The 14,792-nt window shown below is 34.3% G+C and overlaps 1 protein-coding gene across 1 annotated transcript; it reads right to left on the bottom strand.

Annotated features, from left to right (window-relative positions):
* Nucleotides 1-6,386: 6,386 nt before the first annotated feature.
* Nucleotides 6,387-14,121, bottom strand: CTCFL (CCCTC-binding factor like). The gene is given in 11 exon segments (XM_013304341.2): nt 6,387-6,518; nt 7,316-7,440; nt 7,443-7,490; nt 8,004-8,025; nt 8,148-8,287; nt 10,102-10,242; nt 11,567-11,696; nt 13,025-13,050; nt 13,053-13,157; nt 13,637-13,807; nt 14,091-14,121. Coding segments are annotated over 11 exon segments (1,071 nt in total).
* Nucleotides 14,122-14,792: the final 671 nt, after the last annotated feature.

Raw genomic sequence — 14,792 nt, 5'->3', positions numbered from 1 at the left:
ACTCAGCCAAGCAAACCAGAGCAGAAGGCAGCATTGAAGAGGCATCGTAGCTGATAAACGTGGAGGGAGCAGCCATGCAGCTGAGACCGTGCCAGATGAACTGGGTGCAAATGCCCACATCAATAGCAGCAAGGCAGCCCCAGTACAGCTGGGTTTTAGCAGAAGACAGACAGGTATGCACACCCCATCCGCTTTCCTGGCAGCGGTGAATACACTTTGTAGTGACACTAGGACTTACTAGCCTGCAAAGGAAAAAAGCCACAATTAACTTTTTTTATATAGCCTTTACATGCATAAAATCATCAGCAAGATATCCTACCACAGACACAGCTTAAGACAAAAAAATCAAAGCATCTTTGACGTGAACCATTTGTTCAGCCTGCTCAAATAGCTGTGAACACATGCTGCCATCTAAAGGAAGCTCCTCTAATTACCGCTATCAGTTAACTCGGCACAACGCTTAATTAAACACTATCATTCATGCACACCTTCCAACTTACAGCACCACTCTTGCTGACCATAGCTACTTTTCTTCATTTCCTTGGCAGATTCTAGGGTTTTTTGCAGAACAATTCTTCAAAGTTTCAAAAGACAATTAATTCTAAACAATACATCAAAATGCACTTACCTCTGCAGCATCATGTCCCACGTATTGGCATAATTGAAGTTACTGTGCTTCAAGGTCCCAGTTATATTATGGCGCCTCATTAGTAAAAATGTATCTAAAATACTCTTTCTACTCTTACTCTGATTTTATCTGCTGGGTATGATGTCTTACATGTGGCCCTGCAGAAACTAGAATTTTTCTCCCACATTAACTGCTTAAAGTGTAGACATTTTCTGCTTGCAGAGGAAACTCAGAAAGCGTGCTTCTTTTTATGTAGAAATCTTCTTCTCCAAATAACTGAATCATCTGAGAAAACTGTTAAAGAATACTATAGAATACTTCAGTATTATCTGTTTCATTACATGAATCATTCCTGTATATTTAACAACTCTTCCATAATTAGTAAATGAAAATATTTTAAATTGCATCTGTTCAGAATATTTACAGTTTAAGAAGATGTTCACTGGTCTAAAATATATGAATAATATAATTAAATTATATTTGTAAAATAAACATCTGAAGGCCATAGTGATGCAAATTCTTAATCATGAGGAACAATCACTGATTGCAGTTTAAAAGCACAAGACCACTAGGAATGATTCCTGAAGAGGTCAAAGCGTTCTTTTTTGATTCCCAAAAGGACACAGTTCTAGTACTTCTAAGTACTTAAATAATAATTCTGCAAGTTCAGAGATAACAGTATCTTTTATCATTACATACATATTCCACGTTATGTAGTCTGATTTTTAGATGTCAGTCAGCTTTGTTAATATTTATTATTTGAATTGTTAATAAGATAACTGATCAAGTATTTTTATACAACTAAAATGAATTTTAATAAAGAAATCTGCTGCTTAGAGTTTATGACACAAATGGAAACAGCACAACAAGAATGAAGTCAACAATATTACTTAGGCAATTATCATGGACAAAAGTATTCTTAAGCCCTGTGATTGATAAGGCATCTAGAACAAGTTATTAACTTACTAAACCAGCATAAATATTGCCACTCAAAACTAGAATTATGAATCTTTATTGAACACCCAAATAACATAATGGAAGGAGGACAAAATCAATAAGCAATTTTGATAAATTCAAATATCTTGACTTCTCAGTGTATGTATAGCATATGTTACAACACTGAATGAAGTTTCTATTACCAAAGTGGTAATTCCTCTTCACAGATTTGATTGTGCTGATTGATTAATGCCCTGATGAGGCCTCTTAGCGTAAAGTGGTCTATATCTTCTAAAATTGGATCATTTGCTCCTGTAAGACAGCAAGTATCTCTTGTTAATACTGACATCCTTATCTCCTCACCATGAGCATTGAGATTATTAAGATATTGCATGACAGTTAAAGCTCCTAAGCACGCCCTTGGTTTGGGTCATGTTAACAGCAGAACAGCTGCTGAATTTGAAAGGTTATCCTAGTAGAACAGGCATGTAGACATGTTATCAAGTACAGGATAAAGCTGTTAATTTAATATACAAACTGGCAAAAAATAAGCTTTCATTTTTAACACTTTTCAAAGTAACAAAAGTTAACAGTTCCAGTATTTAAATCTCAAACTGCAGTTCATCTGGAATGTGCAGCGCACAGCAGAATTTACTACCCCTGACCACATCAGCATAACTAGCAAACTCAGCTTGCTCAACATGCAAACCCAAACAATTTTATACTGGTCGAATTCTGTGTGATATTTATAATGAAGTTAAACACAGATGTTAATCTTGAAATCGGCATAAGGTTTTGGCATTTTAATTAAAATTATTTACTTATTACATGACCTGATATTATTAAAATCTGTTAGTAATGCTAGTGCTTATTTATAATGAAACGTAACACAAGAATAGCAGCATTAAAGATGAATATTTTAAAAGTATTTAAGATTTTATGAACAGGCTTCCAAGTATTAATTATAAATGAAAAAAAAAAAAGAGCAAACAGTGCATAAATGGCAATTGTGATCATTGCAACTAATCATAAAAATCAATAGTACTTACTGTAATTACTCTAACTACAGTAATTAATTATTAATTAAGCAGTAAAACCAGTAGTTCTTATAACTTAAAAAAATTCAGAGAATTGTATTTGACAGTGAAAATTTCTCTGATTCTTAAAGGTATTATAAACATGAAATTTCCTAAAGAGTGCAAGTGTGCTTTACTGAAAACCTAATTAAAATCAAAGTCATGGCTATGTTTTGGATCTAGTGCTAAATGTATGATCAGAATCCTACATGGAAACACTTGCAAGGCTATTTAAAAGGGAAGGAGGGGTAAAGAAAATAGCTACCACCTGCATTTGAAAAACAGCCAGCTTAAGGGGACAGAAAGTTATGTACTCCCACAAAAAGGGGTGGTACTGCACACTTTTCAGACTCAGCACACACTGCTGCTGCTTCTTCTTTTTGTCATGCAGCTCTACATCAATCCAGATAACTGATCTAACCAAAACTGAGATAAAAGATTAGTTTCTAATTAGGTCTGCATGCTGATCAAACTCACCCTACAGCCGTATGGTTGCTAGAGCTGAAACAAGAGAGACGAAAGAAAGTTACACCCAGAACACAGGGAAAAAGACATGATAGGCAGTGTGATCCAGCTGTGAAACCGTATCCCAAAGCTTGCAGGAACTTAATACTCTAACAACAAGCCAAAAAGTAAGGAATATGCTTCTGCCACTATCTTCCATGCTGGTGTAAAACTAAAGGAACTCTTCTGAAGAGAATGACATTATACCTATTGAAAACCAGTGGGAAAGGAAAATGGACCTAATAACATTAAATAATTACTAGAAGCATGGGGCATAAAACCCTGCAATTTTTTAGCACAAAATTGTATTTCAGCATTGTGAATTCTATTAGGAAAAAAAAGTGTTTTCAGAAAGGAGATTTAGTTAATGTTCCTTGCATTAAAAAAATCATTGCCTGTCATGTGCTCACCTAGGAAAGTACAAATAGACTGAAGTTTGTGTAGCTCCCAATTCTATATAGCTACTGAGGAATAAATTTGCTTCAGGTCAGTATGCAATTCTGTGAGTAATCTGGAAGAAAAGTGAAATGCAAGGTGAAACAAACCTATCTCCTTTTTCACAAATCACTCTGAAATTAGCTCATTTTTTCTCATTGTGTTATTACATGTATACAACAAAACAGGTGAAGATTCCTCGTAACTTTCACACTTTGGCAATGTTATTTAGGTTACACAGTAGAAATTGCAACAGGAAGAAAAACAAGCACAGAAAGACTTCCACAGCTTTCTACCTGGATGTAGTTACACATTTTGAACTGGTCAATTACAACCAATGTAAACAAAGACTGCCAGAGCCTGTTCCTGCTTTATTTGTCCATCATGTTGACAGTAATTTCACAAGTCACTTCTGTTTTCTGTTCTTTCAGAGTTTATGTTTATTTCCTCTAAAATAGGGACAATCTCACTGGCACAATATTAATTTTTCACAGTGGAGATGTCTCGGAACAATTCCAGGTCAACTTCAAGAGAAAAAAACCCCACAAAACAAAACAATCAAAAAAACAAATAAAACCCCCAAACTGTAGTGATTAACCAGAAAGACAAGTAAACGTTTCAATTCATTTAACAAACAGGCAATGCAACTTAGTGGAGAAAATACCGCCAACGTATAACAGCGTCTTTACAGTTTATTTGGAGAATGAATATATTTTATGTTGAATATTACATTACAAGCCATGTTAATTAGCACCCATGATATTCTTATCAGAGGAAAACTAAGCATTTTTTAACTGGAAATTTGATTATAATATACATGCATTTTATTTTTCAATTATTAGTAACAGCAAATAATTGACAGTATCAGTCACAGTAATCTTTTTTTAAAGCCACATACAGGATCTGGCAGACCTCTGCAAGTTGTGCAAGAAGTGGACAGTAATGTATACTTGCAAATGTTAACTTGGGGAAAAAAACTTCTGGAACCAGCACAGAAATTTCTAATATTTGTGTGAGTCAATTAATGGACCTAGTATTTGCATGAACAACATCTAAAGACACATTATCTTTGCTCTAGAAAATCAGGCTTCCCAATGAAGGTATCTGCAAGACACCGAAAAGAAACTGTTTGCATGTAGCAAAGCATTAATAAACAGCAAATCTAATTATTGCAAAAACATAAACATTGCAGCTGTAACATTTCTTTCTAACTGTACTATTACAGCCTTACCAGTGAAAACAGACATGTCAATGCTAATGTAAACTCAGCTGCTGATATATATTCATTAGATTCATAAAAGCTCCAACATTTCTTCTTCTCATTCTGTCAAATTGCCACAAATCAACATAGATACAATCCAATATACCAAAATGTAAAGTTTTAAGGCACCTAAGGCTTAGATGTATCTCCATTCTTGTCTCTTACTCCATAAAAATCCCTTGAAGAATCCTATCAAGGAGACTACTACGGATTTCAAACCGTATCTGGGAAGCAGAGGGGCCAAAAATGACAGGATGTTCTGGTCAGGCAAAGCTATTTTTTTGGCCTCAGTGGCCCAGAAGGTGACCTCAGAAACACGACCAGCTTTACCCCTGCCATAGTGCAGAGATTCAGCACTAGGTCAAACAGCCAAAGGAAAGGCAGGATGCATGAGGATACAGGGTTCCTACCCACAGCCTGACCTAACTGAATACTGTTCATTGTGCTTTGTCTAATTTGACAGGAATGCACATAAATGACATTATCCTCTGGGTCAAATTTAAACTGTAAGGTGAAACTGCTAGAATACTCCTGTGTACGTGGTGACAGGCTAAGGTTTATTTGAGACAATAAAAATAAATACTTCATATGTTTTTCAGAGTTGCAAATAAGATAAAACATAAATGATTGTATCAGTAATGTACTAGCATAATCCAGACAGAAAAGGCACTTTGCTTATTGCTGTTGTGTTCTTGTCGAAAAGACATCAACTAACCAATCAGCCTACCATTTTGGTCTGCCAAAACCCAAACTTTGTCACTTTTCTGGAAATCTTAACCTAATGATAAAAGATGAGGAAGCAGAAGAAAGAGAAGGAAAGAGAAACTATGGGCCATCTTTTGGTTTATATTGAAGTTCACAGAACAAATGCTCAGCGCTCAAGATCTATCAACAATGAGTAACACTAAGTAATTACAAGTTAATTTCTGATTGCAGACATGCTGAACCAAGAGCTCTATGACCTGGCCTGATCACCTCTGCAATATGACAAAAGAATGACTGTAGCTATTGAAATCAGTAGCATTTTCATTATTTTTTGATCACTATCAGTCTAAGTATGAGAGAAAGTAGATGAACAATTTCTTTATTTAATATGTGCTAGATCTTGTGATTAACATGCAGTCTGAGTTCTGAAATGGAAGTTTTCAATCTGGTCTGTATTAAAGCAGTATATTATGAATCACGATCTCTTAAGAAAACACACTATGGCTCAACTCAGTAATGATGTGTTTCATCCTCCTTTATAAAGGCAAAGGCAGATTGTAAAAGGGAAAAGAAAAATGCATTTGTAAGCATTGCTAAGCAGCGAGTTTAAGACGACATTCTCAGGAGCAGGGGAGTAAGAGTCCCAGAATGGGTACCTGAGCAATGGCCCGACTGACATGACAAGAATTTCTGACACACAATAAAAACTATTCTGAAGTATTCTTCCATTATTAGCACCTAAATTAACTTCATTGTGAAACAGTAATTAAACAGCAGGGGAGATTCAATGCCTTAGCCTTTTATTCTTGATTCTAATTTACATGATTAAATTCTAACTTATTCACTGATTACTTTCTTGCTTAACACACTTTAGGTTCTCATGGGTTTCATTTTTGTCCTTGCTTCTTTTTCTGGGTGTAGCAGTTTTTGCCCTCACCAACCCACAATTTTCAGTATGCTTATGCATATTATTCTGTTAGCATAATGAAGTATAAATATGAATCAAATATTAATGTATGTAAGCAATTTAACACACACACACACAAAACAAATATGTTTCTGGCAGACAAATTTTGGAACTCGAAGTGAAAGGCTGACATAGTTAACAACCTCCATAAAACTCCTGAAGATTTTCCAGAACACGTATTAAAATTATCCTTTAAAGAATGTTGTCTTTTGGTGGGTATAAAATCAAATTTATCATTTTCTAGTTCCTGGATAAGCAATAAAGTTTTACATTTAAAATCTGTATGTGGAAAAAAGATTACATTTAATTCAGAAGTGTGCACAGTTAAGCCCAAACCAGAGATACGTTTTTACTGCATATGGTTTTGCAGAAGTGAGTAATAATTTCTTACTTCCCTTGCTGAGCTGGTCCTAGCACTCTTTCACTTCAATTATCTTTCCTAGTTTTTTAGTTTTTCTTGAAGTTCATACCTCCACACTGCCTTTTTAAGAAGACCGCTGTATTAAACATTAGCAACTTCAATACTGGATTGTACAAGCCAGTACCAGCCCTGAAAATATAATGTGGCTGATACTTTCTAGCTAAAGGGGAATACTATAAAGTTCTTCATTAACCCCCCAATGTAAGGTTTGGGAAAGAAAACAAACAAGTTGTGCTGGCTTAGCATTAAGGAGTTAACATTCCAGCCAGTACACTGCTTTTTATTCTCAGTCTTTTGTGATACTATGACCTGCAATAATACGATCTGCAATACTTAAGCTAAAGATAACTCCACTGAAATTCCTCAAAAGGAAGCATCTTACCCAGAGTGAGTAGCCCTCACCATATTTCAGGTGCTCATAAACTGTAGGCTTAATATTAGAATCATGGTGCTTCTTCCAGTGAAGAGTGAGAAGCTGCTTCCGTCGAAAGCTTTTGCTGCAGCTCAAGTGAAGAGCTTCTCACCAGTATGGGTTTATTTATGTAAAATTAGGCGTTGTTCCTGAAACAAAAGAAATATCTGTAACACCACTATCCAGCCCTGTGGCCCACGTTCAAAAAAACCAAGCAGGCACACAGAAAAGTGCAAGGATGTTGCACAGACTCCTTAATTATCATCCACTGTAAGAAGATGCTGAAGAACACATTGGGGTACTTGCCCACTGACTTGGAGAAGGTCAGAGGGTTTCCTCCTGATGTTATTAAGGTTAGCAGAAAAAACAATCAGAATGGAGCAGCGGTACATTCCAACATATCAAGGCCAAAGCAATGCTATTCTAAATGTATTCTTTAAAATAAAATTTTCAGTTCTGCCTGAATTTATATTCTGTGACACTGCTGAAAATCACATTTAAGGCTTAACTATTATATTCTGTTCTCATCACAATGTCACCGGAAAGTGATTGCTCTTACTTTATAGTTCTAAGCAGTTCATGTACTAAAGATTTATCCAGAAGATAGCCTCAGACTTTCCAGCATTTCAATTTTATTGTTTATTTGTGAACCATTTATCTTGCAAACAAATATAACTACACTATTTTAGTTAGATTGCAGTCACAAAAGTTTTTATCTTAAGGTAAATATAACCACAAAGCCTATTCTGCCTTGCCAAACCACCAATCGAATAAGCAATATTTTTTCAGTGAATTTAAATACCTGCTTACATTTGAATATTTTCTCATTTCTATGAGTCTTCTTGTGCTGAATAAGAGCAGAGCGCTCATGAAAAACAGCTTCACAGTAACCGTATTTAATTGCCACTGCCATGTAGGAATGCAGATTTCGCAAGTGGACACCTGAACGTTTATTAAAAGCTGTTAAATTTAATGGTGAATTTTTGATTTCTACGATTTTGACCAAAAGCTAGACAATGCATATCCCTGAGTAATGCATAATTTGTAGAAGGCGCCACCAAAATGAACATTCTGTGTTCTCTGCAGTAGTGGTAAAATTGCCACACAGGCAATTTTTCAGATTAGTTTAAGATAACTAAAGTTGCAGTAAGATGTTGTAACTTTCCAGAGAAATTAAACAGTTATAGGCCTAAGTCTCAGTGATTCCAATGGCTATCATTTAACACATCAAATACTTTCAAAAATTCCACTAACTGCTTGCTTTTGCCGATACACAAAAAATCATTTGAAAACACTACCCAAAGTAGTAGCCTTTACAAAATTAAAAATTACAAATAAATGAACAAAGAAATTGTATTTATGTAAATAACAATCTACCTCTACCTTCAAATACTTAAGAGACTTTAATGGGATCTTTATTTGAAAATATAAATAGATGTTAAAGATAACTTTGTATGTCTAAATATTTTGTAATACAGCTTTTTCATGTATTTCTGGAAACTTAAATTTTTATATAGGTTTTGTTAGTATTGGTCAGCTATGTGGCCTCAAACACATTAAATATGCTACATTTCAAATACACTGATTAAATAATAAAAGTGTCATCTGTACAAAAACATTTTGTTCCTAGAAAAGATGATTTAGATATGAAATGTATGAATACGGACAACTTTACTGGTACTTCAAGAAGTACTGTTCTGAACAAGAGTATATAAAAAATTTAGTATGTAAAATTCCTAGAAAATCACGATGCCTTGTATTTCAAGAACTATGGTTTGTACAAAGAAACCTTTTAATTTATATTTGCAGTTACAATTTTAATTTTAATTCATAATTTCAGTATCAACCTGTATATCAGTACTGTTTGATACTGATAGCAAAGGAAAAAATTCTATTATCTGCATATAGAATGAAGATGAACATACGCAGTGGCTTGTTCTGTGCATTCTGGGAAAGGATCCCAAACTAGCTAAGAGACGTTTGAGTTTATTGTATCACCTTCAATGCTTCATAAGTGCTTTGTAGCCTGAAAATAATCTTTGATATTGATGTAATAGAATCTAGAATTCCAAGAGTTTTCAGTTCTTGAAGTACAGTAAAACCATTGTCTGCTGGATGAACGAAGTCAAACTTTGAAGTTAACTTGCAGTTTACTAATGCAATTACACGTATTTCTTTAAATTAAAAGGACAAAAAATGCGTTCAGCAACTAAACACACAGCACAACTTTAGATTAAGAGGTAAAAGCTGATTTGGTATACGCAAAAAACATATATACTAAATAATTCAATTATTTTAGTTTCTCTTATAGCTAGATGCATATACAGATTTTAAGTAGAGCTGAGATAGAATGCAAGAACTGAAATGGCTTTATACAGATCTGACTAATTTCTGTGGCTTTGAGATAAAAAAAAACTTTTCAGTACAACCTGGACATATATTTTTGTGAGGTACCTTCTCACTGAACAACAGAAGGTCACAATGCCACAGGTAACAAGCAAAATAATAATAATAAAAATTAATAATAAAAAAAATTTTCTACATTGCATTTTAAACAAATTAAAACATCAACCACAAGATGTCACCACATCTCCTTGCAGGAGGAGTTTACCTGTAAAACAATGAATGCATTTTCCATAGATATATGATACAAAGCTGTACGTAACATATTTGATATCACTGTAAGCAGTGAGAATTAGAGATTTCACCTCTAATTACCTCTACATTTCTTTTTCTTTTCTTTTCTTTAAACTCACCCAGGTCACTTTTTTGCGCAATAAAAGTACTACAATGTGGACACTGGTATTTTGGCGTATTTTTGCCATGCTTTTGTAACATATGGATTTTCATGGTACCACTCTGAGTGAATTTGTCCTGGCAAACGTAACATTCATAGGTTTTTTTCACCTATAAAAACATATTAAAATAACATATGCTTAGAAAGTCTACTTATTTGATACAAATGCAATATTCCCACAGATCCACAGATCTAAAAATCCATGTCCTAACAGCAACGGTCTCCACACCAACCAAAATGTTACTATTACTTGACAATGCACAAAAGGCTAAACAATTTTACCTACATTTTCATAGCTGATTACAATGCAAAATCTTGACTTCCAGAATCTGCGAGTCAAACTGATGAAGCATAAAGTTATTAATACAATTCTAAACTATTAATCAGGAATTATTTTAACTTCTATTCTCTCTTGAATATTTGATTTATAAAAATGCAGAATTATCCTCAAATGGGCAAGGAGAGAAAGTTAACAGCTGTAACAACATCATGAGAAAAGTGATTCATCACCAGCCATTGATAATGGTGGAAGAGAAAGTGATGAAATTATCTTCTTGCCTTTCTTCCCCAAAAATTCACATCAGGGGTGAACACCATCAAAAACGACCTCAACACTGGCAATTGACACAGTCTAGTAAGACAGAAACAGCTAGTGCTGAGGACCTAACATACACACAGATTTGGAACCAACTCCAGACTGGTTCTGTGGACTAAGCCCCTACCAGTTCTGGGTAACACTCCTGGACTCTTCTGGTTGACTCTCATTAAAAAAGAATTCATTTTAATTGCACCAAACTGCCTCAAGATATGAACCAAAGCATGAGAAGTGGGGATATTAGGAAGATTTGATTCAAACCACACTCTCACAATTTGATTCAAACAAAAACACTAATCATAACATACATTACATAACATAATTCAGTGAAGTTAAACCCTGAAGTATATGATAGATACTAACTGCTTTCCTGGAAGGCAGGCATGTTGCAAAGCCATGATTGGAACACATTGCTTTCAACATTAAAATAATTTCTTTGTTGACCGAATTATTTACTAGCAATTTGGGACCACAATGATGTCCATGTTTTGAACAGACTATTTAAACTCTCTCATCTGATACATCTCCATATAAAATTAACTACTTGAGAGATAAAAGTGACAACTTGATCCACAGAAAACAAGACCACATAAAGGAAATATTTTTCTCATATGAAAAAAGTTTAGGAGGAACAGCAAGACTGTAACTACTAGCACTGTACAACTAGACCTGCTGTAGCCAAATCCAGAAAATTTAAAGACAACGTTTTTCAGACATGTTTTTATGCAAAATCACAAATGAAAAAAATGCTAATTTAGAGTCCGAAATTAGATCACTCTAACCCTCTGAATGTTAAGGTCCTAAGGACATAGACTTGATCATGACTTCAGAGTCCTACCTGAATGAGTTATCATGTGCCGTTTCAGTTTATATGCATCTTTGTTAGCATAACTGCAAAGGTCACAAGCATAAGAACACTCTCCTGTATGTGAGCAAATATGTAGTTTCATTTTGCTTGCCTAGTATAAAAATAGGAAGTTTTCTGTAATATTTAAATTATAGAAATAATTAAAATATAAGCAATTTTACAAAATATATCTATTGCAATTTTAAATATTGCGTCAATCCCAGAATTAGCACTACACACATACACACACATTTTTTTCCTGTAAAATCATCCTGTTGTGGTTTTAGGTAACATTTTTGTGCTCTTTCCCCAGATGATCTTACTTCCATGTTTAGTGTCAACATAAACAAAAGGAGAAATTTTATAATAAGAACATAAAAGCTAAAATTTTTAAACCATCTGAAGGGGATACCTACTATGATCAGGCTACTTGGATATGCAAAACATAAAATTAGTTGAAAATACTCAGGAAAATAAAATAAAGACCAAACTCATTAACCAAAGTATTCACCTTCAAGTCCCAACGAAACACTTTCATTCCAGAAGTTTAATTCATTCTGCTTTTTCATACTGTTCTTGCGATATATTCTACGTAAATATTGTAAATATGCAAGCTAAAATTAGGAGCTACCTAATGTTCAATTCCTTCATTTATAAACAGAATTAATTCACCACTAGATCCATTCAAACCTACAACACTATTCACTTAGATGAAATTAGACGTGACTGCCAATCTTTGCTATGCAAAATCAAATCATAAGCATGGTATTACAAAGGGGCTCCTTCAGCTCTCCTCATTCAGAAAGCTTACAGCAACATTAGTGAGAGTTCTGCAACAGCAATGAGTACTGAATACTTCCTTGTTGAAACAAAGGCAAGAATAAGACACTTCAATATAAACTGACAAGGTTTTTAAAGATGGAAGCTATCCAAAATCTAATTAATAAGATAAGGTGCATGGAATAAAGTTCAGGCTTGCTTACAGCTTTAGATATGGACACAGCACATAAAAAATTTAGATATTGAATATCCACTAAACTGTGACAGTGATTCAATCATAGGTGCATGACTGAAAGCCTATTTTTTCCAAGTGAACCCTTAGGCAGTCTGTAGCTTTTTTATTTCTAGATCAAAAAATTTTCAATACAGTAAAAAATCCAAACATCATCAAGTATATAAACACAACACATTAGCTTCATTTTAGATATCAGCCAGTCTTGTTCTACAGTATACGGAATGAAGTATAAAGAGGGATCAAGTATGCTTTTGTAGGATCAAATTCACACAAACACATTGTCTAGCAGCAATTTTAGTATAATAAAAAAGAACTTCTCGAGGTTAAAAATCTGTGCAAAAATGTTGTAACTTGACAGTACATTAAAATCTTAGTATGTGAAAGAATACAAAGCCTCCCAAAAGATTCAGCAAGGCTGTATTTACTTCTACACTAGAGTATTTACACACTAACACTTGAAAGGATTTTCTAAAGCATGCTTGTAACGCCTGTGCCATGAAAGCTCAACACTGGTCACAAACGCTATGTCACAGGCACTGCATTTATAGGTTCTGGTCCCTGTAAGAATACACTGTTTATTAGAATTTTATTTAATAACACAATGTATGATTTGTCTGCCTTAAATCAACATGCACAATTTTTTAATAGAACCTTTTATGAGATTCTGAATTTTATATACAATAAACATATACCGTAAGTTTATTATAAACATGATTTGTCAATTTGCTTCATATAGTTAGATAGCAAAATGAAAACATCACAAAAATATCTATTATGCATGTAAGAATCAGATACAACTGAAGTCAATATTCAGTTGACAAAAAGTTTTAGAATGGTATTTAACAAAATAAGTTAATGCTTACAGAGAGAGTTACTAATTACAGACCATGTATTTTCAGTGTGGAACTGCAAGCAAAATCAGAGAAACTTTTCGTAACAAAACGCTCACAGAAGACAGCTCTAGAACACAGTCATCTTGCTGTTAATTAAATTTTGCAGGCAATATGTAAAATGAAGTATTTTCAGACATTAGATACCTGTATGTACATTCACGTGGTTATACAGGAGAGAAGCTGTACAAAAAGGCTTAAGGCAGAGGTGACATGCATGACGTTTCTCATCAGAATGGGTTTTCACATGACAATTAAGACTTGATATTCTAAGTGAGGTGAATGCGCACAAACCACAGCTGAAAACTGCTTTTTCTCCTGTGAGAACAAAGACATATTTAGACTGTACAAGCCACAAAACAACAATTTGACTTTTTCAATAGTAGTAACAGTTTCAATATAGTTCCTCCACTTTGGGTAAAACTACTTCATACCTCCACATAAAAGGACTTCAAAAGATGTTACAAAATATCAAGCTGTCAGACAGAAATTAGTGTATCAAATGAAGACTTAAGTGAGTTGCCAAAAAAATAGTGCCACGTGTTAGCGATACAGTTTAGAACCTAATCCTAGGAAACCTAGCTCGCAGCCTAGCTCTCACCTCCAAAACAGAAACGTCCTCCTGATAGCATCATTAAGATGAGGTTCAACAAGGCACTTACAACCTATGCAACACAATGCTTGATGACAACTGTATTATTAGTACTAAACGAGCTTGTTCAAAGATTTGGAAATGGCAGGTTAAACTAGTGTCAGCTTTCTGGTAGTCCTGAATCCATAAAGTGTATGGAAAAAAACATCATGATGTAAAAGCCTCTTTAAAATGAGTTGAATTTGAGGACAAAAAAACCCCAATTCCTTGAAGAAGTCATAGAATAAAGTTATGCTTTCTGGATTGCATAATATTTCCAAGTTCATGGCATAGCAGTAATGAATTACTTTTGAGCTTAACAAGTTAAGAGTAAATGTGCAACACTTTCAGTTTTGAAGAAGATCTGAAACTGTGAAATGGCAAATACGTCATATATGAAGAGCCTTTCCAGAACAGTTGTCTCGGCTCCCAAGTGCACTCTCTGTAATGATTTTCATGCTGAGACCAAAATGTATTTTGTACAATGCTTTATACCACACAGAGATGTGCAGCTAACACTTCACTTCAATAACAGCAAACAAAACCACTTTATTGTTCTTTATTCATTGTGGATTCATGCCCACACAAAAGAACATTGTTGACTTCGTTAAAACTGCTCAAAAATGCTTCCTATAAACGCAGTAATGAAAACAAGGGACATTAACAATTTGT

This window comes from Falco peregrinus, chromosome 9, assembly GCF_023634155.1.
Source record: "Falco peregrinus isolate bFalPer1 chromosome 9, bFalPer1.pri, whole genome shotgun sequence".
Taxonomy (NCBI): domain Eukaryota; kingdom Metazoa; phylum Chordata; class Aves; order Falconiformes; family Falconidae; genus Falco; species Falco peregrinus.
The sequence above is the reverse complement of the archived record's forward strand: the minus strand, read 5'-3'. Positions and strand labels throughout refer to the sequence as shown.